The 27,207-nt window shown below is 37.9% G+C and overlaps 1 protein-coding gene across 1 annotated transcript in view; it reads right to left on the bottom strand.

The window, feature by feature from the left end:
• The window catches only part of UBR5 (ubiquitin protein ligase E3 component n-recognin 5), an 84,657-nt gene that overhangs the window by 55,117 nt on the left and 2,333 nt on the right, over nucleotides 1–27,207 (bottom strand). Inside the window, exons 2-7 of the mRNA XM_063171566.1 lie at nucleotides 12,252–12,296; nucleotides 11,705–11,786; nucleotides 11,453–11,529; nucleotides 10,543–10,662; nucleotides 7,311–7,500; nucleotides 5,432–5,591 (exon numbers count right to left, since the gene is read on the bottom strand). Of these exons, the coding sequence (XP_063027636.1) occupies nucleotides 5,432–5,591; nucleotides 7,311–7,500; nucleotides 10,543–10,662; nucleotides 11,453–11,529; nucleotides 11,705–11,786; nucleotides 12,252–12,296 (674 nt within the window). The remainder of the gene's footprint in view (nucleotides 1–5,431; nucleotides 5,592–7,310; nucleotides 7,501–10,542; nucleotides 10,663–11,452; nucleotides 11,530–11,704; nucleotides 11,787–12,251; nucleotides 12,297–27,207) is intronic.

Below are 27,207 nucleotides of genomic sequence, written 5' to 3'. Positions count from 1 at the left end.
AGCCCCAAATGTGGAGCTTCACCACATGCTGCAAAGCTGACCAGACCCTACTGCTTCCTGCTAAAGGAAATAGTTCTGCCCTTCCCAAACCTTCAAGCAAATCTGACTTTAAAAAACAAAGCAAAAAAAAAAAAAAAAAAAAAAAAAAAAGAACCCTCAGGCTCCCCAAATTAGGTTTTACTAGCCTATACAGGCCCAAAAATCTCATCCCCAAGCAAGGGAATGGCAGGACAGTGCCTTCTGGCAGCAAGACAACCTCATCAGCTTAAACCACCCACAAATCCCATGTGAGGCTATACAGAGACTCCCTTCAGGAAACCTGGCAGCAGCACGATTCCTGTACATCCAGTTCTCAGCCTCTATCTCATAGGCATAAAAGGAAACAGTGGCTAGAGAACAAGCATTCTTGACAGCAGAATCTGATTATTATGGGTCTTTTTCTCAGTGTCTGGAATGAAATGGAGGGAGGAACCCAAAGTAGAGGGTATCAAAAAATTGAAAGGAGCCAGAAGTCTGCTCTTAGAGATGGTATTAATTCACTTAAGACTTTCACATGCCTGCACATCAGAATATTCATCCTTGTATTTCTAAATTCTCATCTATAGGAAATGTAACACATACCACCAAACGTCCACAGAAAAACAGCACTGCAAACCAGCGAGCACAGTGGGTTCAAGCCAAGACCTACATAAATGTTTTTTGCATTAATTAAGTAATCCACTCAAGTGTAGGCTGGGCTTCTAAAAGCACACCATTTGGGACTCCATAGTTCATACAATACACTTTACAAAATCATCCATGACAGGCTGCTTGGAGATCTTAGAAAGAAAATTCACATTTGGCAAACAGGCTTTATCTAAAACAGTTCAGATCACTGAGAGTACCCCTACCCTGCCTGCTACTGGCTTTTCACAACTATAAACCTGCAGTACACCTCACCTTCAGCGTCAACCTGTAAGTAACAGACTTTCAGAGCTGGGAACACAGATGAGATTCTGCTGTATTTCCCAATATTGACATATTGCTCCCTCCTCCCACAACCATCTTTTCCTAGGTAAGCTCCAACCCCTCCATACTCTAGGCAACTAGTTCTGATATCTTCTGGTCAGTGTCCAGGAAAAAAAACTGCAATGAACTTTGATCTCTTTCTAGGAACCAAATTGCCCAGTACAGAAAAGAACTTTCTGCCCTCATTCAAAACAGACAACACTGGATTTTTTAAGGTAAGCTATGTGAGAAATCCTCTCGACAGAAAACACACACTAACTTTTAACACACACATACACACACACCTTCCACCAGCTCAGGCATCTTGAGTTTAGCTGTGTTTCCAAAAAAAAAAGTAAAAATTCAAGTATCAGACGTAAGAACCAAAACTGTGTGGCTTTGGGCTAAATACGCATTAAGATGAGTAACGAAATGAAGCCTTTTCTTACCCTCTTATTTCAGCTTCAAATCAGATTTTAATTTTCTTCCAGTATTTCTGAAAGAGATCCCCCTTCTTCCATTTTCTATATCAGCAAAGAAAGGTGCTAAAACCAGTAGGGATAGGAGCCAAATCCACTCCCCTTCAAACATCACTGGAATTTTTTTAGCGCTGTGAAAACACAGATACTGCAAGGCTACATCCAGTTTAAGAATCCAGAGTTTTAAAAAAATGAAACAAAACAAAATTAAAAAAAAAAAAAAAAAAAAAAAAAAAAAAAAAAAAAACATTCTCTATGTCTTTATTTTCCTGCTCTTCAGACAAATCCCGTGGGATTATATCATTCATCTTGCGCAGTGTTAGACCAGAATCAGACTGCTCCCTTCGCATCTAGGTGTGATACTTCTCATGAACCTATTTTTGTAAGAAAATATCTATGATTCACTACTAAATACCAAAGAAAATTGGAAGGAAAAAGATATCCAGATCAGAGGAAAAAAAACAAAACATCAAATAACATTATCACCGGATTCATTAACTGAAGGCGTTGCTTAGATCAATTCTGATCTCAAGTAGAGCTCCCTTTAAATCTTCTCCCTTAAGGGTGCAATCATAAGCTCTCTCCCCTCTTCTCAGCTGCACACTTTTATGAAATATTCAAGTATTCAATGTGTTCAGTACCTCCTCCTCCTCTTTCAAGTTTGGATTAAATTGGCAAAACTGTGACAGTGAAGGGAGAGAAACATTTGTTTTGGTTTCCTAGGAAACTAGACTAAAACAGAACTCCAGAATTCATTCTTGATAAGATAATATTTATTCAAAATATTACCCAACTTGAAGTTCACAAAAACAGAGAGAAAAAAAACCAACCCAACAACAAAGAAAACCAAGCCACAACAACAAAACCACAAAAACCCCCAACCCCATCATCTAATTGTTTTCCCTAAAGGCAAACCACTGAGCTGATCCTACACTAGGCTGCAGTTCCCATTCCCCTCCCTGGAAGCCAGCACAGGAAGCCTTGCTGCAACATCAGCCCATCTCTCTCTCCTCTGCAAAGCAGCCTGGATGTTGTCAAACCCACACTTCACAAGTCCCACCAGTGAGAACCCATTGCACCATGCACAAGTTACCGAGCAAATATGCACTTCTCTGAACTGCATAAACAACAAAAACTTTTAACACCTACAGCATCTCTATCCCAACCATTAACAGAACATAAAGCCTACAAGAACCCTCTAGTACAGCCTGGTATGAGCCTCATACAGGCTGTTGAGTCTTTCCTATGATAAATGAACTTGTTCTATATATTTTTACCTTGATTATTCTCCTTATGTATTTGTTATGAAACAAATGAACCCACAGTCCTCTCTCCTAACTATCATAGAACAAAAGAAACAGGACTAGATTAGAAAAGCCAAAAATCAAAGTACACTGGGACTCAAAAATAAATATTTAAGAGACACTCATTGACAGCAATCTGTACAGAAAAGTAACATTCTGCTCTTCACTTAAGACATTTTGAGAATTCAGGAAGGATTGAAACATGTTCTTTGCTACCTCAAAAAAAAGTCAGATGCATAAAGTTTACAATACTAATAATATATGATCCATTAAACAAGAGTATATTAATTTCACAGTACTTGGAAAGTATCTCAGCTTATTAATGTTTTTTTTTTTTTAATTACATGTAAAGTGCTTTAAAAAATTTCTCTAGCTTGGAAAGCTTAGAGAACTAACCCCCAAATTTAAGGGTCACAAAGCATCAGACATGCAAAAGGCAGAAAGACAAAATTAACATATGCTTTTAACTGAAATGCAAGAGCCTCAAAAGTCCAGAGGCAAATTCTGTCTTCTTGCTTGCTTTTTTTTGTGCTTGAAATGAAAATCAAAAAGCTTTAAAGCATAATTTGGCATATTTTAAAAAAGGTTCTTTATCTTTCAGAACAATAAAAAAGCCTAACAATTGAATGCATATAGCATGTATCAGTTATCCACAGTTTTCTCTGATGATGTTTTATTTCCAAAGGGGCACCCAGATGGGAGATGGCAAGTGAAAGCAGGAAGACTGCAAAGTTTCTAGAGCAAAAATACTTTTTAAAAGAGCTATAGGCAACTTTCTCTGGCCATTTTGGTTTTCCTGAAAACTAGCTTGCACGGTCATGTGACACAAGCAAAGCTGCTAATTTTTACTATTCAATGTTTCAACAGAAACAGCACTGCCTAGTGTTCAGCTAGATTTCTGATCAGTTTCAAACTGATCATACCAAACTAATTAATTTCTGTGCAACAAACTGTTTTGCACCCGTAAAACTTAGGAGAGACAAGGCATGCACATTCTACAAATCAGAAATTACATCTCCAAAGAGTGGCGTTAGGACAGATCAAGTGTCACTTCAGCCATCATTTCCATATGTTTTCCCATAAAAACTGGGAAAAAAAATAACCCTATTTCTCTGTGGGGCAAAACAGGGGAAAAGCCTAATTTTAGGACATTGCAATCTCTTACAGGAAATTTACTCTGAACAGGGAAGAAGATTTAAAGATTAAGCCAAGGAGAAAATTTTTCTCTGGACATCCAGTGAGGACAAGGAAACTCTGCATATCACTTTAACCCATCTCAAATAGATGAGACTCAGACTGTAGTGGAGGCACCTTCAAATAAATGTTACCAGTCACGGGTTGTCAGACAGTCCCTATTAATTGATCCTTAGAATCACAAGAGGTACTTGGAGAACAGCTGATGCTGTTGAAGGCTGGTTAGTATGGTTAAAAGCACTAATTTACAGTAGAAGTTCCTAACTGTGATTTATCTTCCTAAGGTCAGTTCTGGAGGAATGCATTTGGGTATCCTTAAGACTGAGAAGTGCTTTGAACACTTCGAAACTTCTGAGATTTAACTTCCTCCAGTGCATCTGTCTAATCCTATTAAGCTGATCACCAAAAAATAAGACTGAGATTAAAGATTTTTCACCCCTTTCACCAAAAGAGTCTTGATTCTACAGCAAAATAAAGATGTTTGACAGATGCAACTAAAACTAAAAGAAGCAAAATGAAATGCAAAGTTTTTGTTGCAGAAATTAAAAAAAAAACTCATTCTCTAATCACATGACTGACAAGCTAAAGATGGACGAAGCCCATGAACCTTCCTGGTGAACCAGATGAGCAGAAAGAAAAAACCAAAATACAACCATTTATTAGAAAAATACCAAAACATCATTTTGACACACAGAAGAAAAGTTACTATGTAGTCAGAGTTCAGATGTGTTCTTTTCGTGCAGTGCAACTAACACAACCCTGGATTTGGCTGCTATGTTTTCCAATCTGTTCACTCAGCAAGAAAAGACTGCCTAAATTATTTAGCCAATGTAAAAGAAGATTCAAAGTCTTTTATAAAAAGCAATTTTATGGGACAGGCAGTATTTCAAAAACAGCTGCACTTACATTACAGGATTTTGCCATTATAGCCAGAACAGCATTTATAAGGGGAACCTGAGATGAAGACTAAATTCTCGATCTAACTGTAACCACTGTAAAGTGTTTTGCCCTCTATTAAGGCTTCTTAATTTCAGAAAAGCACGTTAATTTTTGCTCTAAAAACTTTTATGAATATTAAGAATATATGTTAGTAGTAAAAAACATGCAAGTCACTAGAAAGTTTTAGAATTAGCTTTTATGAGCAAGCCACACAGCAGTCTCAGCATCTCACTGAGCAGCAAAATAAACGAAAGTAATGCCAGTGTTACAAAGCCTGGGATCCTAAAAAACCCCGTAACTTTCATGCCCCTCAACAAACACTATCAACAGTTATTCTTCTGTGGCTATTCTAATCCCTCAAGACATCACAGTCCATCTTTTGTTTTATACATCTTTAGACTTTGTTCCTATAAGCAACAATTGTCTTCGCTGTGTACCGTGCACAGCACAGAACTCACTGTCAGTACTTAAATACAGAAAAATAAGAACATGTTGGTGATTTTTTATTAAAAGTTGCAGGATACAAACCTCCAGGAAGATATGATTCACTTGCTGTGTCATCCCCATCATCTCCATCTTCATCATCACGACTCAACAAATTATTTACAGCAAGGTTTACATCAAGATTTGTTCGTTGGAGTTCTCGAATAATAATACTTCTGGACTTCCCTTGTAAAACAACTTGTGCCTAGAAGAGCAGAGTGAATTGGTTACTGGCCATTCTCAGATCAGCAAGCCCTATTCATAAGAAAATGCTAAAGTCTAAAGAAAGTCCAATAAGAATCAAAAGTCAATAACAGTACATACAGACAAAGGCTCCTATCAATTTTTCACAGTACCATGTATTTGATATCCAGCCTTCTCTCAGCTCCATTTAGGTCACTGAACCCCAACTTTGTCACTACATTTTCTAACAGAATCTTAGAATCTACTTCTTGGAATGTTTAATGCTGCAGCTAAATAATAAGAATAATCTGGTTTTGAGAGTTTCTGTATGTTTCTATAAAAGTGTTTAAACTTAGTATGTCACTCAACAGTGTTTGCAACCAATTGCTGTGCCAAAACTAGACTTCAATCCCTTTTACACTGGTTTCTCTTTCCACTGTCCTTCAAACAAAACCACTTTAATGACTCTATTTTCCTCATCATTCTATTTCTAAAGGGTTATCATCAGCAGTTTCTGCAACACTGAAGTTTTTATTAACAAAGTGCAAATGTAGATAAAACCTCCCAAACATCAAGTGCAACGAATTTACAAAAAAAGAGAGAAACTCTGATTTATTCCACTGACCCTAGGACTCAGAGCACTTTGTTTTTCCAGACTAGCCTCTACCAAATGTCAGAGATTATAAGAGTTTTGAAAGACCAGAAACAAAAAAATGTAAGAAACAAGTACTGAGTACTTTAACAACAGAGTAAAAATAAGGCACCAAATAAAATGGTCTGCTGGCAAGCAAAAAAAGAATTCTAATAGCATGCAAAGGTATATTTTTTGTCATAAACTTTTATGCCAGAAGTGTACAGATTTTTGAGACTTCCTAGAGTCTACAGACCATCTGCTAGGATCTTTTCCATTGTTCTGCTTTCAAGTTACCTCAAAAATGTTTCAGACGCCTTCTATTTTGAAGGTAAACAAAGTACGCTATTTAAAAATAAAATTAAACAAAGAAGGCAAAATATCACAGCAAGGGAAGTAAAGCAGATTATCTTTTGCCTAGCAACTAACTTCTGTATTTCAAATGTCAACCAGGAACTAGTTCTAATCTAATAATTAAAATGCATTAAGTAGTCACATATTTTGAACGTATTCTTTTCTTCAAATATAGAAGAAAATGTTTTAATAGACTGAAGCGCCTCTTCAGACTTTAGTGCATTAAAAGGCAAAAGCAGAGCAATATATACCCAACATTCATAAAAGTCACATTTATAAAAAAGTACGCAGAGGTGTCCATGAAGAAAAATTATCAGTATTTTCAAGAGAATAAATAAATTTTCTATCTTTCATTTACATCTGAAATGGATCATTCTTTCTATCAAACACAAAAAAAAAGTCAAACTGCCTTCCTTCATTACATTCCTTCAAGAAACTTAATATTTGATATTATTCTCAAGTACCTGATTCTCTCACTAAATCTCCCCTCTGCAATCAAACACAGCCCTCCACATCTACATTAAACATATACCTTGTCTTGGGTGACGTTTGGAAATGAAAATTCTAATTCTAATCCAGAAGTCTATCACTTCCACTACGTACTTAAGAATAAAACCAAGTCAGATAAGGAAAGTCAATTTCTTCATTGCATGCCATTACTCCTTGGAGAACAGGTACTACTACAACACATTCTGGTACACATGCTCTGAGAAGCTCTGCAAGTTTTGGGCAACAAGCAGTTTCCAGTTCACACACCTGTGAAATCAGTTCCTCTGGAATGACTGATGCTGGAATCACTGGCTGTGGCTGACTCCCCAGCAGTCCAGATCCTCTGTCACGTCCTGTGCGTATGACTCTGGTCTGCCTTCGAGAGTCTCGAGCTCCAGCAGATGATCTACCAGAAGATCCTCCTCCACTTCCACCAACCCCTGAACTCCAGCGACTTCTAGAAGATTTAGATTATTTGGTTTTTTAATACAGCAGCATACCTTGGGGACTACTTCAAACATCTTTAGTTTTATTACTAATAACTTATTAACACCCTCTGAAAAATACTGCAGCTTGATTTCACAGACAAACGCTATAAAAGTAACACTCAAAACTAGAAAGAACAAGAACACCAGGAAATTGATAAAGTTCTGAAATATGCAGAAGAATTAAAAAAAAAAAGGACTCCAGCTAGAACTTGCATTCCTTCCTACTCATATAGCTGTGTGGATGTACACATACATGAACACATAAAAGGATCAATTCCCAGATTTTCTAAAAGCAGCAGTAGCAGCAGCATTATCTGTCAATTTCCTGCTATAAAAGCACACATGCACCAACTTCACTGTCAGTGGCTCTGACAGAACATCACTATGCTTAGGTGGACCTTCTAAAGATTCTGATACTTAATTTACATTAAGAAATTGGCTAAGATTATACTAGAAAAATCAAGTAATCCTCTCTACAGCAAAAGAAATCTTACACTAGATAGTTCTCTGATCCTCAGGAATAGTTTTCAAGAGATACTCTACTTTTTACATATTCCTATTGCAGAAATCAACAACTGCACACATTGCAAAAACATGCCTTAACTCACTGAACAGTTTCTTTGTTTCTACAAATCAGCATCAAAATAAGGCAACAAAAAGACAGTGATTTGTAGAAATAGACATCTCACGTTCATTACAATTATCCATTAATAATTATCACCACAGAACTATGTCAATTGAATCTGCTCTGAATTTAAGACAAGATAATCTGCTGCCATGAAAGATGAGAGACTCTAGCTTGTTCTTGAAGGTTAGCTAAGCTTTATCTTGTAATACACCTTAAAGGTTACTGGATATGCTATTACTGCTACTTAATAAACTGTATCAGCAGACCCTTCCTGCTATCAACCACCTGAAGTCTCAAACTCCTTTCAATAAATACATTTAAAATCAGACATGAAAATAAAGACACGTTCTCTGAAACAGTATCTAATAAATTTACATTAAAAGTCCATCAAAAGCTATTAAAAGCTAATTATGTAAGAATACTTGTCTTGCATTGTATGCCTTCAGTTGATTACTAGCACCCTTTTTTAATTGAGTTTTCTTTTTCCTCCTGACAACTCCCTGCAATCACAGAGTAACTCAAGTGTCTTGCTTAAGACAGGGCTCTGTCAGACATCTACATTTTCAGAATTCTAGCTAGCAACCACAGACAATGACAAGACAAAAAGCAGTTCAATTATGTCTTTAGGAGAAGTCTTGTCTCAAGAGTTAGAAACAGAATTCTAAAAAATAAAAAAATACTACTGAAAACAGAAAAAAGAAAGAAAAAATACTAAAGAATGTGACACTTTAAATAAAATGAGCCACCTAAACTGTTCCAAAGGTGGGAAGGTGGCTGAGAGGAAAAGAACTGGGGTGAGGGGAAGTCAAATTCTACTATAGAGCAACTTTCAATTCAACACTCTGCAGGGAGGTGTGGGGTTAAAGAAAAAGTTCTATATTAGATATTAATACTCACTACAGTGAGTATTAATTATAAACTATTATATATTATATATTATAAATTATTATAAACTATCAATGGCATCATTCAGACATCTAACAGTTAAAACCATTTCTATTTGTGTAACAATCCAAATATTCCCTGTGAGCCCTATCCTGGCCCTGTTAAGGCAAACAACTTTGCTATTAAAGCCATCTAAACCTAAAATAAATATTAATATAGAATAGAAATCTTTCTCATTTCTGTTCACCTACTAGTTTACCACATCTCACTACTATGCAGCAGCATGCTGGCAATTTTCCAAATCCAGTTACCTACTCTAATGGCACTACAGTTTGAATGGGTTTAGATTCAATTTATTAAGATAATTACTCCCTCCATTTAAGAGACTAGCTATAGTGCCTACTGCTATTCTACTAGCTCAGTGACTTTCAACTACCTACTTCTGAGACATTCAAGAGAAGACATTAGGAACACTTTAGGGTTAGAAGATTCAAACAATTTTAACACATTATGCTTAGCTAAGAATAAGGAGGGGAAAGAAAAGTGTTACATGTCCCACAATAAGTTCTTAAACATGACAATACTAGTTTGTCTTTGATGTTTAACACATGGATTTTTAGGTTCAGATGCATAATGATTTCAGAAAAAAAATGGGAAGGTTATGGGTTATTCTTCATGCAACTAAGGCCCAAATGAAATTAGTTGATTTGGTAATAAAAAACCAAAAAAATTTCTGGAAAATCATGGAAAATATGTAGTTCCTTCCTCTTAACAAATCATTCACATGCAGAAACCACAGTTCTTATTACTGTAGCCAGTAAAATTAGAAAGTAGCATAGTTAGACATGTCCTACAAAAACACATAACAAAGAGATCACTGTCATTATGGAATGTAAATCACATTTCTATAAAAAGGGACACCATCAATTTAAAGGTAATGACAAGAAATCTGGATCTATACAGTACATTTTGCATACAGTACAATTTTAAACGTTCTGAGAAACAATCTTTTCCAAATGTTCCTTTTTCATTACTATGTATAGGACCCTGGCTATCAAAACACCATTTATGACTTGGGGCAAGGGAGTGGAAGGCACAAAACAATGGAGCCCATAATGAAGGTTCTTCCTGCACAAATGCACTCATTTCACTGCACTCTCCTGGCCTATCATGGTTTAAATTGATAGTGTCCCTCTAAAAGACTGTTTTTCAAAAATCAAGGAACTAAAAAAACATTCAAAAGAAGACAACACAGCCCAAACCAAGTTATTCTTCGCACATATATGAAAAATTCTCTATATCCTATGTGCTGAAGGGTCACTTAAATGTCTGTTATTTTAACCAAGTCAATCAAGTTTTTTTTTTGTTATACCCTACCTACACAACTGCTGTGGTTATACGTTTCCTTAGACATACTGCATACAACTTATATATGTGTATACACATATACTCAAATATGGAACAAACAGATTGCAGCCTCAATCCTATCAAAACTTACCCAAGGGTGTTGCCTGCCAGTCTGCCCAGAGTTTCAGAACCAGACAGAAACCATGGGGAGTCACTAGTCCTGCCTGGCCTGGATGTCCTTCCTGCCCCTGAGCCACTGCTCAACTTTGAACTGAAAGTAAAAGATGGTAAATCAGTCACAAAACAATCCCAAATGGGTTAAGAACAAAACCTGGAATCCCAGGTTGAAATTCTCAGGGACTTATTCTGGTAACATACCAGCTTAAGCAACACCCTTGGGGAATATTCCAAACTAATCTAACTGTATATTAAGAAGTACACTGGAAAAAGAAAGTGGAAAGCATGCCTAACAGACCTTACGTACATCAGCAATCCATAATAGCACAGATGCAAATACATATTAAGCTAATTAGTGATTGGACTTAGCCACTGTGCTAAATTTTCCATTAGTGTATATGTACAAATTGCAATCAGCAGGTGTTCTATCTATAAACCTGAGCCTGAGTATGCTACTTCAATATTGAAGTGGTTTAAATTCAAATGTGAACCATTAATTAGTCCTGTTACGGGGGACTTACCTGGACTAAGGACCACAGATCTAGAAAGTGAGCCTTGCCAGATGGGACTACTTTCAGAGTGGATTCTACATTAAGCTTAACAGTTTAACACAGCTTCTTTCTTAAGGATTATTTTTGGAGTAGCTTGTTTCTTCAAGTTAAAGAGAGCCTGTCTCACTTCTTTCAGAATCACATATACTATTTCTTCCTACACCAGTTTGTCAAGCTAGGCTGTTTGGCTGCATCACCATAACCACTGTGTCTCTACTCAAAGTACCCATTCCAAAATCTACTTTGAAAACAAACAAATAAAAACAAAACCAGAAAAGCAGCTGAGCTGCTTAGCGAGTTCAAAAAATATCTTAGAAGAAAAGCATTCCTTACCCATCACTATTCTCAGGTTTACCCAATTCCAATCTGTCTGGTTGAACTGAAAAACCAATCCTGCAGACTCTACCATCCTGTATTTAGAAAAAGAAAAGCAAGTGTTCAAAATTGAAATGTAAGTCAAGTTTACCCAAAAAATTAAAACATGAGTCCTCAGTTATTGAAGAGTATTAATCAATTTAATGTTAAAATAACTAATTTAACTGTATGGTTTCAAGTTTGTTATCTGAGAAGATTTCAGGAACTTACCTCCAGAAGAAATGCAGCGTGATTTGGTCCCACCACACACTGTTTAATAGTGGCCTGTTCCAATACATTCAAAGGCGGGTGGCTGAAAATAAAAAGTGAGAATTTATAGTATTTTAGAACTTTTGAAGTCTGGAAAAAAAAAATCAAGCTGTACATGAAAGGAAAAATGTGCAGTGGTGGCTACAAATACAAAAGAAACTTTCAAAAATTACTAAACATGCATTAATTGAAGCACACAGCACATAAAATCGAGGGAAAAGATCTTAAAAGATGATAGTTTTCACTTAATCTGATCAGCAATAAACAACAGGGTTTATACCTCATATTAAGAAGTCATTCTGTAATGAAGATTTAATAATACAATTTATCATAACTGAGAACCCCTCATTTTCTTCCTGTGTTATCTGAAGCACGTCTGGACTTCAGTATCAGTAGCACTGAGGATTTCTAAGGCTCCATCACCTACTGTAAAATCTTCTGCTTCTTGTTGTTGTTAGAAAAAATGTACTTTCCTAAATTATTTACAGCAGCATATGATATGCCTTACCTGTTTAAATTGTATTTGTTCAGCTTCTCTGAAACTTCCCTTAATCTGAAACAGAAAGAAACAAAGCTGTTATTTGATTATGTACTCCACAGTCCACAACATCCACTCACACAGCATATTTATGATGTTATGGGAACAACTTACCACCACATTTATTGAAGTTTAATATAAATACTACTTGGTGCTGGGGGGCTGTTTTACTTTGGAGTTTAACCCTTGCCACAGAACCAATGTTTGCTTGCATTTCTGTGTGTTTTGCAAGTCACTATCAAAAAACACTACTCTTGCCTTGTTACAACCATTTACAATTTCATGCACAAAATAAACATTAAAAGCAATGACCAGGAACTGTAGATATGCTTGTATTTCCTTGTATAAGATTGAATACAGTATCCCAGAGGAGAAAGGATTATAATCTTCTAGGAAATCCAAGTATGTGGCACGTGAGAGCCAAAAATATGGCAGTATATTCCCCAAAACAGAAAACACAAAGAAATAGGTGAACAAAAGTCAACAGCAAAAGGGACAAAAACAAATTCTGACTAACAGAAGAAACCAGAGAAGCATCACTATTTATAGGGTTATGTGGAACATTACCTCTACTTAAGGTAGACAATGTTTCCAAAAGCTCAAAATATCAGAGCACAAGAAAGGGCCAACCCACATAGGACTCCTGCTTACAGGATACTGCCTCCAAAACCAGAAAGGAACAGAGTGATTTCTGAGGTAACTTCCAATCCACTGAGGAAAGATCCTCTGTGGGCAGCAAAGACACTGGAGTACTATCAAGGAAGCGTGTCAATTAAAGCTTGGGTCCCTTTCTCTCCCAAGAGGACAAGCAAGCTGAAAAACCCCCAAAGAGCTTCCAATTATAGTCAGAGTACTTGTATTTTATCAAGATATAAAACCAAGACTAATTCTGTAAAAATTGTGTAAGGTCTTCTAAATAAGATTAAAAAAATCTCAGCTTTGGTACTATGTTCATCCTAGCATAAATCAGGAACATGTTTCTAAACCTAGCAAAAAGACAGGCACACCAGCACTGTCTTCCTCTGAATCCATGCCTTAAAATCCTCCATTCTTACTTGCTCAATTTCAGTTTCTACACACAGACTATGGACATCAGACTTCAGCTACTGGCAAACCCTGAGCATGAGAAAGAAAACAAACTAGAGGTCCAAACAGAGAAATCTTAACATTAGCAACAGTGTTTAACTCCAAAGTACTTGTCCTAAGGGGAAAAAAAAAGAAAATAAATCTCTAAATCTGTTTGAGAAACAAGGTATTTTATACTGCTACAAGTAACTTCCAGCCCAAGAAGAAGGGAGAAGTGAAAAGAAGACAGCAGGATGGAATTGAATGTGTTTAGAATTGCCTTTTGCTATCCAAGCCAAGCTGCCAATCTGTAAGTAGGCGATTTCACACTCCCAATTTCCAGCCACAACTAATTCACACAGGCCAAGAGTACATAGGCAGACAAGGTTTCTGTGAAGATAACGCACAAAAGCAAGAGAAAACACAAACTTCCCATGCTATCTGTGCAAAAGGTACCCCACAAGAGTGAACTACTGTGGGAGACTATGGAATGAACCCCGAGTTGAACAGCATACACTCCTCACCTTATCATACGGTTTTATACAGCAAGCAGGGATTGCTGGGTGATATCTGACAAGTTAAACATCCCTGAAGTTCCATGTCTTGAGTTTATCACCTAACAATTTCCCACAGGAATCCTGAGCAGTTTCCCATTAACATTTCTCTCCTGGCAAGCAGGAGTAATAATTACAGAATAGGAAAACCTACCTTTAAATTCACTGCACTGCCTTCAAGAAAAGCTGATGGCAAAAAAAAGTAGCACTTTATGGGAGATGGTTACTAGACTAGTCTATGGGAAACATTTAAAGCTTCCTTACTGAGCTTTGGTCACAAGACCAGACCACTACCAAAGAAATCAGCATTAAAATTTGAAAAATATCATCCCATTCCTTTTATACTTGTAAAAAATGAAATAATAGGAAAGAAATATGCTCAGAAAGCTAAAACTTGAATAGGCAATGAATCCATGAGTAACATCAATCTCAAGAGAGCAGGTCTATCTGCAACAACCTCAAACCAAAACAGATCTAATACTGCTGAAAAAAGGCTGTTGTCAATCTTTAACAGGAGGGAACAGAGAAAGCTATAAGTAACAATGCTGAAAGCACTAAACTCTTCTATAGAAAGAAAAATAAAAGTAAAAACTATCTCATGCCTCAACCACCTCATATGCAACTGCTATAACAGCAAAATTATCAAGTACTGCTCATATGCTCCTGTAAGTCCACGAGGACATGAATTTGATGCAGAACACCACTGGAGCTGCTCCTGCTGAGCTGCTGTTCCACCCTCATTCCTCCCCTTTCTTGTGCTGGCATCAGCATTCACATGAACACCAATCACAAAACCAAACCAGCAGGAAAACAAGAACAAAGCAGAAAGATGTGTTTGTATACTCTCTATGGAGAGTCTCTCTGTGAAAATAAAAACTTGAAATCATTTCCTGCAGCAATCTAAGCCTTTCTACCTTCACAGTTGCAGGGTATTGTACCACTGACCCTCTGAAGGGAAAAGCTTATCTAAGATCAGGTTAATCTTAATTATACAGTGCAGTAATTTCAACTGATGGTGCTCTGGAGGAAGAGGTAAATGCAGAGATGATTTAGTCAATTCTCACATCAAGGTCATAAGACCTTTCTGTGGTAAATGAAATCTCCAATATAAATGCCTTGACAGACTACACTTCAAAAAGGTCTCATTAAAGGCAATTAAACTACTTCAAAGGACAAAGTTAGAAGCAACAAGCATTTTCAGCACAAACATTTTTGAAGAAATACACTAGCTTGGCAACACTTTTAGACAAAAAGTTTCATGATGACGGCTTCTATCAAGACACACATTCTTTAAATATTATTAGTGAAATTAATCCAAAAACAGTTGTGAGGAAAATAAATTCCGTTTGTCCAAGACAAGGAGAGATTTCTTTTCTTTCAAGTTTTGAAGCTCCTATTTCTAGCCTCTAGAAACTGATCAGAATAGAAGAGATCTATGCTCACACTAAGCAACCAAAAAGGCTCTAGGTCAGGACTACACAGCTCAGATTTCTGACACGGCACTTTCATTCATCACAAGACATTACTTTTCTCAAAGAAGATTTCTATTTCCAGACAAGTTCATCTCAGGAGCCATCCTGCCACCATATCTGGTTTTACAAAAGCAAGTTAGGCTCAAAAATGCAAAAGAGTTACAGAGAAACTCAATTTCAAAATACTGAAGGTAAGAGTTGCAGAGGAAGAAAATGTTCTTTTTTTAAAAACCAACCAGATAAACAAAACATAAACCAGCCAAACAAAAACCACACAGGCACACGCAGAAAGAACCAACCAAACAAAAAAAAAAAAAACAACACATCTCAAAACCCTAAAACCCCCAAAACCAGCTTGGTATGATGAACAACTTCAAGTAGGGAAAAAAGAAATAAAGCTACTTCAGACCTGGTAGATTTTTTTAAGTGATCTTTAAAACAACTTAATATGTCAATGACGTCTGTGTGCCAACAAACACGGCACTTCCACACCAGAGCAGGCACAAGTATTCAAGTACCACTACAAAGCTTTTCCAAGGGAAGGCCAACACTAATACTAATAAAAATAACAAGCAGATAGCCAAGGGGACACACCCATATGACACAATCCACTTAAGCACTGGAGAACAGTATTACACACCTATCAACACTTAAAAGGTGAATACAAGCTTCATCCCTGTCCCTGATCCTCAAGTGCTCTGAGCACAGGGAGCCAGAGCCAGGGAAGCCCCTCTGGGCCAGCCTCCAGATCAAGGACCTCTCTCACCCGCCTGCCCTCAATCACAGGGAAATGAGCTCCTGTGCCACTCTATCAGTGTCACAAAAAGTCTCAAAAATGCAGAAAATGGACATCAATGAAAAGCTTAAGCAAATACATTTGTTTCCTAATCTCAGGATAACACTCTGACACTAGATACTGTCATTGATGCAAAGTCACACCCAGCTATGTTCTGTGCCACAATACAGCATACAAAAGGATCCTGACCCTGACTGCCATCTCAAACATCAGAGAGCAGCTTCCAAGGAGGCAGCCTTCCACAGCTACACCTTTCTACTGCTGGAATAAATGAAGATTTAGAGCGTGCTTTAAGTCATTCTGGGTAGAAAGGGGGAAGAATCCATAAAATCAAATGCTAAAGTGCCACACAAAAGCAGGCAATAAGATTATCTGTAAAAATAAAGTAATGCACATTAAAAAAAAAAAAGAAATCCCAAGCAGAAGTATAAAATGACAGGCTCCAAGGTAACCTATACTGCTCATCAGGGCAGTGGGATAATGTGTTTAGACTATAATACACAGATCACTGAAATTAACTAGATGACAAAGAAACCCATTGCTCTACTCAGTTAGTACTCGGGGGAACCATGATACTTACACTGTGTCCTCTCTACATTTCAAAAATTATAAATTAGGACTATTTGGTTATTATATACTAAACCAACACCTGCTGCTCAGGAAACCCCAGGCTGCAAATTCTTAGAAGTTGGAAAAGCATCACTATATGTTTGCCCTATTCTAACACTGTTCTCCTGTTCATCTAGCACTGGTCTCTGTCAGCAGAAAACAAGAGGAAAATAAGATGGACTTCCTGTCTGACTTGAACAGCTGTTCTTTTATTTCATAGTATCAGCCAACACAGATTTACGAAACATGGCTCCTAAACTTTATTTCCTATTTTGCAGGATTGTCAGTTTGGTTGAGAAAGGTAGTTCTTATCACTTCACAGTTCTCTCTGGAGCAATGGTAACATACTGTGCTGAACCTGCAGTAGAATGCTAATGGAAAAGACCAAACAATGTCCTGAAAACAGCTTTCTGTCACTGAACAGTCTTCAGGTAATACAGTGATTGTAGAATGAAAATTCTCCAACAGTAGACCATTACTATTTAATAACAACACTGATACAGACAATGACCTAAGTTCGGTATAAGACAGCCCACAAAAAGGTTAAAGCATGACAAGAAAAATTAGCAAAAATAGAACATGTATTTTAGTTCCAGTTTTAAGGAAAGAAGGCAGATTTTGTATCACTGTACAGAAGAACAAGGGGAGAGCAGTGTAGAGTGCCTAGCAAGGCTTACAGTGCTGTGTTCCACAAAATCCTCACATAGAAGCTGGTGACTGATGTTCAGGCTGGATGAGCAGACAGTGAGGTGAACCAAAAACTGTCTGAACATCTGGGTCCAGAGGGTGGTGATTAGTGTCACCAGGTCTGGCTGGAGGCCAGTGACAAGCTGTGTGCCCCAGGTCAGTACTGGGTCCAGTCCTGCTCAGCACCTTCATTAACAATGCAGATGATGGAGCAGTGGGTACCCTCAGCCAGTTTGCTGATGGCACCCAACTGCAGGACATCGCTGCCATCCAGAGCACAGCGAGCTCATGAGAACCAAGGGGAGGCAAGGCACAAACCCCTGCAGCTCAGCAGGAACAACCACATGCCAGAGACTGTCCAGCTGGAGAACAGCATGGCAGAAAAGGAGCTGGAAGTCCTGGTGGCCACCAGGTTGAACATGAGCCAACATGCCCGGCAGCAAAGAAGGTAACAGCATTCTGGCTGCAATAGAGAAAGTGCTGCCAGCATGCTGAGGTACACAGTCCTTCTCTTTATTCACAACTCATGAGGCCACATCTGGATTTCTGGACTCCCCACTACAAGAGAGACATGAGCATCCTGGAAAGAGTCTAGCAAAGGGACACGAAAATTATTAAGGGACTCTCTCTCAAGAGGAAAGGCTGAGAGAGTTGGGACTTCAGCACGGGGAAGACAAAGCTCTGCAGGGAATCTTCTCAACATATATGAACACCTAAAGCAAAGGCAGTAAAGGGGACAGAGCCAGGCTCTTTCCAGTGGCACCCAGCGACAGGACCAGAGGCAGCAGACACACACCAGAACACAGGAGGTTCTCTCTGAACATCAGGAAACACTCTCTTTGCTGTGAGGGTGACCAATTACTCACACAGGCTGCTCAGGGAGGTTGTAGAGTCCCAGCCCTTGAGAGTTATTGAAAAGCCACCTGAACACAGTCCTGGGCAACCAGCTGTAAATGGCCTTGCCTGGTAATGGGACTAGATGATATCCAGAGGTCTCTCCAACCTCAGCCAATCTGCAATTGATATTGAGGACTTAATGCCTTCAGGATGTGATCTCCATCTATTTGACTTGAAGGCACAGCAGCAAAAGGAGGGGATTTGCCATTGAAAAGCTGGGAGCTCATGTTTTGCTGCATAGAATCCCTCTATGGTCAGTAACACAGGAAAAAAGTTACACCAATGAGTCAGAAAAGTGTCAGAGGGTTACACATTCAGTAAAAAAAAATCATAGGTACTTAAATATCCAGCTGGAAGTACTCTATTTCTTTAGCAGGAACAGCAGCTCCAGGGGCAGACACCTGTAGAACTTGTGCCTCTATCTAGTGATGAATTCTTAAGCTGGGTGACTGGTTCCTCTAGCTCAGAAACTACTTACACCCCTTCTTCAGATTTCAGTGACACTCAAAACAACTCCCTCTGAAGAAAAAAAAAAAAAACAAAAAAAAAACAAAAAAAACACAGAACCATAACCCCACACCACAGTGCAGAGGATGGCCATAGCCTAGCTCAAGGGGAATACAAAGTCAATCATGCTTTTTAAATAAGCAAATACGCATAAACCCTGAAACAGCATGGCACCATTTCAGCTAACAATCTGAATACAAACAGGAAGAAATCACAAATGGTATGATCCTGACAGGACTGCCACAGAGGAGTGAACATCATGCCTACATGTTATTTAGCACTTTATCTAGAGGATTTGGTAGTGAAGTATATCTGTAGCTACAAGTTGCCTAAACACCTAGTATCATTTCTGGGGGGAAAAAAAGAAAAATACACTATAGGAGAATGAGTCAGGTTCAATTTGAGGTCCTTCTATGGCAGTAGATTTCCAAAAGTATAGTTTGCAAATCCAGACAGAAATCTGTTCTCTGGTGCAGAATGCATCAAATCATCATTTTGTGGTCCCACATTCTGTTCAACTGCACAAAGTCCTTGCAGCTGTTTTGTTTAACATTTAGCAGAAGACCATTTCTTTAGCCAGAACCCCAGAGCTAAACAACTGGATTAACCACCTCAGTTGGGTGAGTTCTGACTCTTAAAACAACTAAGGTTGTAAGCTATTCAACTATCCATCATTTTAGGAAGTATATCCTCTTGTGATACTAATACACAAATAATGGGAATTTAGAACCCCATGCTTCTAAATTCAAGGATACTTGGAAAATGCACACATGATAAGAGCATGAGCAGTGTTACTACAGTGAACAACAAAAAAATGCTAGCTATCAAAACACAGCTAGGAAGCTGTATACTTGTTTAACTAGAATGAGTAAAAATTAAAAGACCCCATTAAGGCAAAGAAAAGAAAAAATCCCATTTTTACAGTCAAAACAGTGCTGTATTGAGTCCATTAAAAAATGCTATCAAAATAAAAATCCAGTCACTGAAAATCACAGAACCTCTTTGCGTCCCACTGTGATAAGATTGTTGATGTTCCTTCAGGAGCTCATGACGAGGCATCAGGGAGGCTGTGAATTTACCAGCATACCAACTAAAACCTGGAGAGCCAGGTTCTGGTCCCAGCTGAGGCTACTGCAGGAACCCAAATCATCTCTTCACCATTTTCCTTTGCTCTAAGCTTTTGGGAGCTGTGATCACTTTTTATGCAAAGTTGGAAAATACTCTTTGATTAGAACATTCAATTGCTATAAAAATATTTTTAAAGTAAGAACTGCCACATTGTTAAATGCTCAGTGTCTTGACTAGAGAAAAGTAACTGTATGTTTTGTACAAGTGATTTTATTAAAAACAAAGCACACGCAAGAACTGAATTCTAATTGCTTTGCTATGAAGTCCAACAACCTTATTCTCATTCTGAATTAGTTTTAGCAACAGGGAAAGATCACTTAGCATGTCCAGTCCTTTACTTGCCAATTCTTCCAATTCCAAGCCCTGAAATATTAAACAAAACTCTGATATCACAGTGTTATCTGCATGTCACTTTTGCAAACTTGCTAAAAACTGCCTTTTAAATACCAGACCTCCTCTTGACTTTGAAGAGTGCTTTGTCTTCCACTAAAAACACACCTTCAAAACCTTTCTCTCAGACTGCATCTTTGATTTAGGAATGGACTGAGGCCTGGAATAAAGAGTAGAGAGCATGCACCACGCCAGAAAAACAAGCAGCCAAATCGCTTTGTCTGATGCACAGTGCAGGCAAAGTAAGAAACCCCAGCTTCTGAGGTGCACAGCTCATCCCAATACTTTTTTGCACTGCCATGAAACCCCAGGTGCTTCCCTCGGTGTAACTAACCAGTGTTTTGGTTCCCCTAGAAGAAGCAGCACACTGAGTACCTCCTGCATCACGTTTTGCCTAGGGCCACAGTATTTCTGGTAACAATCTTGCCAGATACAGATTCTGCACCACAAGAGAAAAAAATAAACTTTAGCCATTCCAGCAAAACAGCCTGTTAGTCCCGAGCCTTCCCATGAGGAACAGGGCACTCCTTGCCAGATCACCTCCTGCCTACCCAATCTGCCCCACAATGACAAGATGTAATGATCCATCTCATTTGAAGGTTTAATTAAGTACCTTTAAATTACTGCTCTAGAGACAGATACATTTTGTGAAAGTCAGTGAACTGTGTATACCATGACTTAAAAAAATGAAAAATGAGAGAAGAAAAATGGCTGTTAATAATATACTGTGTTCAAAGCAGAAGAATTCCAACAACCTAAGAAAGATCTTCATTAAAGATCAGACAACAATAACTCACGCTAAAAAAAAATGAAATAGATTAAAAGCCATAAATTCTCTTTAGAAGAATGTATCTTGATATTTACTAGAGAGAAAAAAATACAGCTCTGACTATTTTTAGGCTAGATAGAGAATAGCAAGAATTAAATAGAATAAATGAAAGAATAAATACAGAGACATTTAAAAAAACTAATTTTGCAAAATGAACAAAAAATTAAAATGATACCATCTTTACTGAAGGAAGTGACAAACTCCAATGGCTTCAAGCAAAAGCAGAGTAAGGTGTACATTCAAATTATTCCCATAGGCAAATACTTATTCTCCAGTTAAGTTTTTGGAAAAACACTAACACAAACATTTGTTTATGTAGAGTCAATGTCAGACTCTACCCTGACACCTACCCAGTGAAATTACAATTTTCAGTAGAATCCAGAGATGCCAACCAAGATTCATTTCAGAACTCCCTACCTATATAGAGTTCCGTATCAGAATTCGCTGCCTGTATAGAGAGATAATTCATCCCAAAGGTGAAAAAGGTGAGAGGTTGAGGAAACATAACAGATAATAGACAATGAAACACAATGAAAGATGGTAAGCAAATTTTTAAAATGCTGTTTTATCACAGGTTTGGATTCAAGTAGTCAACTACTACTTCTATAGAAAAAAAAAAGACAAAATTAGCATCCAGTTTAACTAGAGATGATGGCAAACATGCTGCAGAAAGTAACACCAGCAGGACCTGGGTACAGAGCAGTTTCTGGGCTAGCTCCTAATGAATAGACAAACTACAGCTGCATGGTTATTATCACCCTCAGCTATTTGAGATATTTTGAACTGATTCCTCTGACAAACAAAAAACACACTCTCTAAAATGTGGATTATTTTGGGGGCTTTTTTTTGCTGAAGACAAATTTTGTAAGATTACTGAAATCTCCAGCAGCCTTGGTACCTTTATCTGCTGCATTACACTACTGCTGCCACAAACTAAACTGGCAGACCCCATAGCTGGCAATAAAACAATGATAGCAAGAAATCCCAACACAGCTAGTGTCCAAAATAGTACTAATCAGGGAAATGTTTTCAAAGTTTTTATTCTGCACTCTTTCATAAACACCATAATGTAAAAACTAAATCAGGAAGACAGACCAAAATATCTTCAGGCATCTTTTCTGATAAAAGTTCAATGATCAACCAGTTCAATGATCAAAAGCTGTCCAAAACAACATTACAGAAAATACATGTTTCACCTCCCCTGTAGATATAAGCAATTTGAGAAATCACCTCAAAAACCAGGGATTACAAAAACCAGCCAGTTAGACAAACTGATAGATGCTACACCAAAAATCATTTTTAGAACTGCAACAAAATGATCAAGTTGGGATGTTAAATATTCACTGTACCAACATAGATTGCTGCTATAAAACACACTGCACTTTAAAGTGCAGCAGCTGGGATTTGCTGAGAGACTGGGTGAAACATATTTTGTATGAGAAATTCCCCTGACAAGTGCTGGGGGTAGCAGTGAGACTTGCGAGATGAAGATGAAATTTTCAAAGACAGCAAATGGAATGGCTACATCACTCCTCACCTGGAACCAAAGTGCAGTTTTAGGTGTAAATGCAGACAACCAGTGCTCCCACCTTAAACCTTTCTGTTTAGGTTTAAGTATGTTTCAACTGCCTAGAATTGTCACACTTCATGCCTTTGTATCAGTGAGTATGTGTTCTCTCTCCTATAAAACTAAAACATTCTTTAAATTGAAGCAAAATACTAATTTCCCTAGAGGGGAAGGGTAAGAGAAAAGAAAGCAATGTTGGTGACCTGCAATTTTAAGCACAGAAAGACTTTTAGAAATAGATCACAGAGTTTATTGTCAAAATAGTTCTATGCCAGAAAGAGCAAATACGATCTGAAGTTTGGATAATTATTCCTGTAATGGAGTAACTAATGCTGTGTCATCCTCACTTAAACTGTCAAGCTTAAAGGTTTGGACAAAATACATGTGTGCACTGTGAGAATCAGGTTTGTGCATTTATTTCAACATCTTTTTTCTCCAAATTGTTCCTCCCAATTTAAAATCCTCTAACTACTGCAACCAGGCCTTGTCCTCACCTTTTCTCTGGGGCACACACAGATGCCAACTACTGCAGTCTCCTATGTGGAGTTGTTGCTAAGAACCAAATCCTTAGCGGACTTCAATGAACTCAAGGTTTAAAAAAAAATCCGTACAACTGAAAAGTACAAGTAGTTTTTCTGTATATGTTTTTTCCTGCATAAATGGCTGTTGATGCAAAGAAAGACAAAACAGCAGCTTTTACAATAAGTATCTTGCAAAAGTAACTGCAAATTAGATTGCTGCTAGTGTAATCACTAAAACAAAATACCTTGAACCCCCTTCTCTTCTTCGTATAAGTTTCAAATATATAATGTCACCTATTGAAGTCACAAATTATTACTTGTGCCAGGAATGTGAAAAGGCAGCTACAACACCTTGCAGTTTGCCAAGCTTAGGTACATCCTTGGTTGTTTTTCCTCAAGTGTCAAGTCATTTTTCATGTAAGTATAATTGTGTACTGAACAGTTATCTACTTTAGATAGTTTAAGAAAGAAAGCGTCACACCCTTCATATTTATTTTTTGACTGAATCAAAAATGTGACAAAGATCCTACATGGAAATCAGAATATTTCATAAATACATAGTATACCAAAATTACCTCAAATGCATGTCATTGTTTATAGTTTTTAACTTCTACAAATATTTAGTCTATAAATGTTGTTGACTTAAAATGCTGTTCTCTGACAGCTTTGACTTGCAGTGCCAACCTTAAAATACAGCTTCTAATATCTTAGTCAATTAGTCTTACTTTATTATTGGTCCAACAAATATGCTCAAACCTTACATATCCGATTTGAGAAGGAAAAAGAAAGCAACATTTGTGCCCCAATTACTATTTTACTAAATTCCTTGTGACAGGTCTCAACTACTCTCAGCCCAGATCACATTCACAGTACAGTTTCACATTACAGTAGCCAAAATAAACTTGCTGCTTTCAAAATGGAAGGACCTCAACCCTGCTTCCTCTTTCCCGTTCTTCACCACCAACTCTCTCTCCTGCAGCACTTTTCAAAATATTCTGATGTGCACCCAACAAGGAGATAAACCAGTTCAACTTCTTAATGCACTAAATTATCTTTACTTCACTTTACCAGGGCTATCTTTGTATCATTTCAGCAACTGAAGTCAGTTTCCTCCGGGATCACAAACTTACAGTTCGTGCAGTGTGAGAGGCGGGGAAAACAAACCTCCGCCTTCAGAGGAGAGCAATTACTTTGACTTACAACATCTCAGCAAAGTTTCAGCAAGAACATTCACAGACAATTACATACGTGCTCTCTAAAGAGCAGCATCTGGGGTGTAGCACGCAGCTGTAATCACAAGAGGACCCTGGCAGAGCAAAGTCCAAAAAGGCCTAGAATACCGGCCTATGTAAAAGTAACCTTCCACATTCAACCAGACATGAAATAACACTGTACATTCTGATGCTTAACCTCCCAAATTACTGTTCTTAAATAACAATACTAAGATCAAATCTTAATGCACTGCTGCACATATGAATCCTGTAACAGTCTATATTACTATAGTGGTGGTGCAAATCTTCTGAGGCAGCCAAACTATTTGATATTTTAAAAAGTGTTTCCATCTAAGAGTGTGATGATAATAATAATGTCATGACAGTCATACCGTTCCCTTCTTCTCTTCTGAAAGAGCACAATCTAAATTTGGCTATGCTTTCAAGAAATTAATCCTAAAACCAAGTTCAACATGTTGCCTGTTCCTAAAGTTTATCAAGCAGCTGTAACTTGGGGGCTTCAACTAATACATCAGTTATGGCTTCCCAGTAATTAAACCACCTATTCCTGTTTGAGGTGGGCTACCTGCACTTTTGCTAAGTAGATTAAGAAGAGTTCAAAGCACACCAAAGTAAATCACTTAAGATAAAAGAAGTACTGTATTATGTGCACAAAACTTGCAGATTCTCTATTTAAGAACACATCTGTCAATCCTTTCTTTTCCCCAGCTCGGGGCAGCGATGCAGATCACGCATCAGTACCAGCAGAGAAGTTTGGGCTCAGGCTGCCTTCCTGGGCAAAGAGGACAGGGACTCCCCCAGAGGTAGCAGAGGGGGTTCAGGCCGTGCAGTATCACTGCAACAGGAACACTTCCATCGTCAGGAGCTCTCTCCCTCGCTGTGCACGGCTGCTGCACACGTGTGGGGCCAGGGCAGCAGCTCCACATCCCTGCTGGCTCCCTGCACTGCCACACCACACCCTACGCCAGCTCCTTCCAGCAACATCTGCTTGAGATTTTTAACAGATTTGCTCATCAGTAAATGCAAGGGGGGTGGTGTTTGCCAGGGCAGCAGCCACAAATCCACAGATCACTTGCACAGCACCTTAAATTGATGTGCAGATTAAAAAGGTATGTTCTTGTTAGCTATTTTTCCACATAAATTCAGAGAGTGCAAACAATGCAGGCAATGCAAAGTACACAACTTAAATTTTCAGTTCAGGCACGGCCTAAAGTAAGTAAAGTTTAAATAACAGAGACAGGCACTGAATGTATTATTAAGGGAAAACAAAGTCATGTAAAGAACAAGATAATCCTTTCTTCCCCCAAAGCTGACTCTACATACAGACTCACTGAAGCTTCAAATTAACTTTTCTCAGGTGTGCTACTGGTTTCAAAGATGTCACTGCCAGATAACTTAAAACATGACACTTCTAAACCCTCATATTCAGAATACCCTCTGTTTAACCAAATTCATTACATCTCATCTTCAGGAGAGAAAAGACCACATTAACATTGTGTCAATGACCACTTCAAAAATTACATCTCACTCTATGCTAAGACTTAAATGGTTTAGCTGACAAGAGATTTTTTAGTACAAGGTAAAAACAAAGTCAAAGCTTTGAGATAAATCCTGTCAGTGAAGGTTAGTTCATGTATGGAAAGCCATTTCTGTAAGGTGAAAGACTCCCCTTCTCCTTCCCAGAGAAGCAAGTTAAACTGCTCCTGTGAGGTTTCATAACAGCCAAGAAAAGGCTATTTGTCATGGTTACACCCACTTCCTCACCCAATATAAAATTAAGAAATATACTAAGAATTTACTCAGATTAATTTATCTATGAAACTGTGTCAAACTTCCTTCACAAAGCACAAAGTCTCCCACCCTGAAAGAGGTGGATAATTGACAAAATATACCTAACACCCATTGCAACAGAAGCTGGACACCTCTTTTTCAAATACTGAAGCCATTAATTATTTACATCCCAAGTACCCTATGGAGTCGTTTCTCAAACTGCAGGCCATACTGAATTTTTCTCCCGTTAAACTCCTCTTATTCAATTTAGAGACAACACACAGCTTGGGGAAAAAATTCCAAGTTACCTGTCCTCCTTAATAAACTTACTAGAAAAACCTTAATTACCTCAGTTCATCCTAAACAAAAGCTTAGCCTAGTATCCATTTCAAAAGATGAATCCTAATACAACTACAAAATTAAGTATGACCTTGTCCTCTGTGAACTCTCTTCAGTGTCACAGCTCCCAGACACAAGTGTTTCAGCTTATTCAAGAGAGGACTAATAATTACCATCAAGGTGCAATATTAACCTACATTTTCAAAAACACTAGCTAAGAAGTATTTTCAGATGATGAGTAGATGTGCTCAGGAGTCCTCTGATTATTTGTGGTTCTACAGCTACTTTCTCCTCTTTTCTTTGAAGTGTTTTGCCATTCTCACAGTTGCTGCGTGAATAAGTGTGATAACAAATTACACAGAAAACCCAGTAAGAACTGTGGAACAGAATGGCAGAAAATGCACCAAACCAAACTGGAAAGAACTACTTCCTCACATTTTTTCGACTACTTAAGAGCAGGGCAACACTTCAGGTGAAGGATGGTTTCCAAAAACCACTGCCTTTACACATCTACACTGGTTATTAAGCATAATGCATTAAATACTTAACTACAAAATTCAACA

This window comes from Melospiza melodia, chromosome 1 (genome assembly GCF_035770615.1).
Source record: "Melospiza melodia melodia isolate bMelMel2 chromosome 1, bMelMel2.pri, whole genome shotgun sequence".
Lineage (NCBI taxonomy): Eukaryota > Metazoa > Chordata > Aves > Passeriformes > Passerellidae > Melospiza > Melospiza melodia.
Note: the sequence above shows the minus strand (reverse complement) of the source record. Positions and strands in the feature narration are given on the sequence as shown.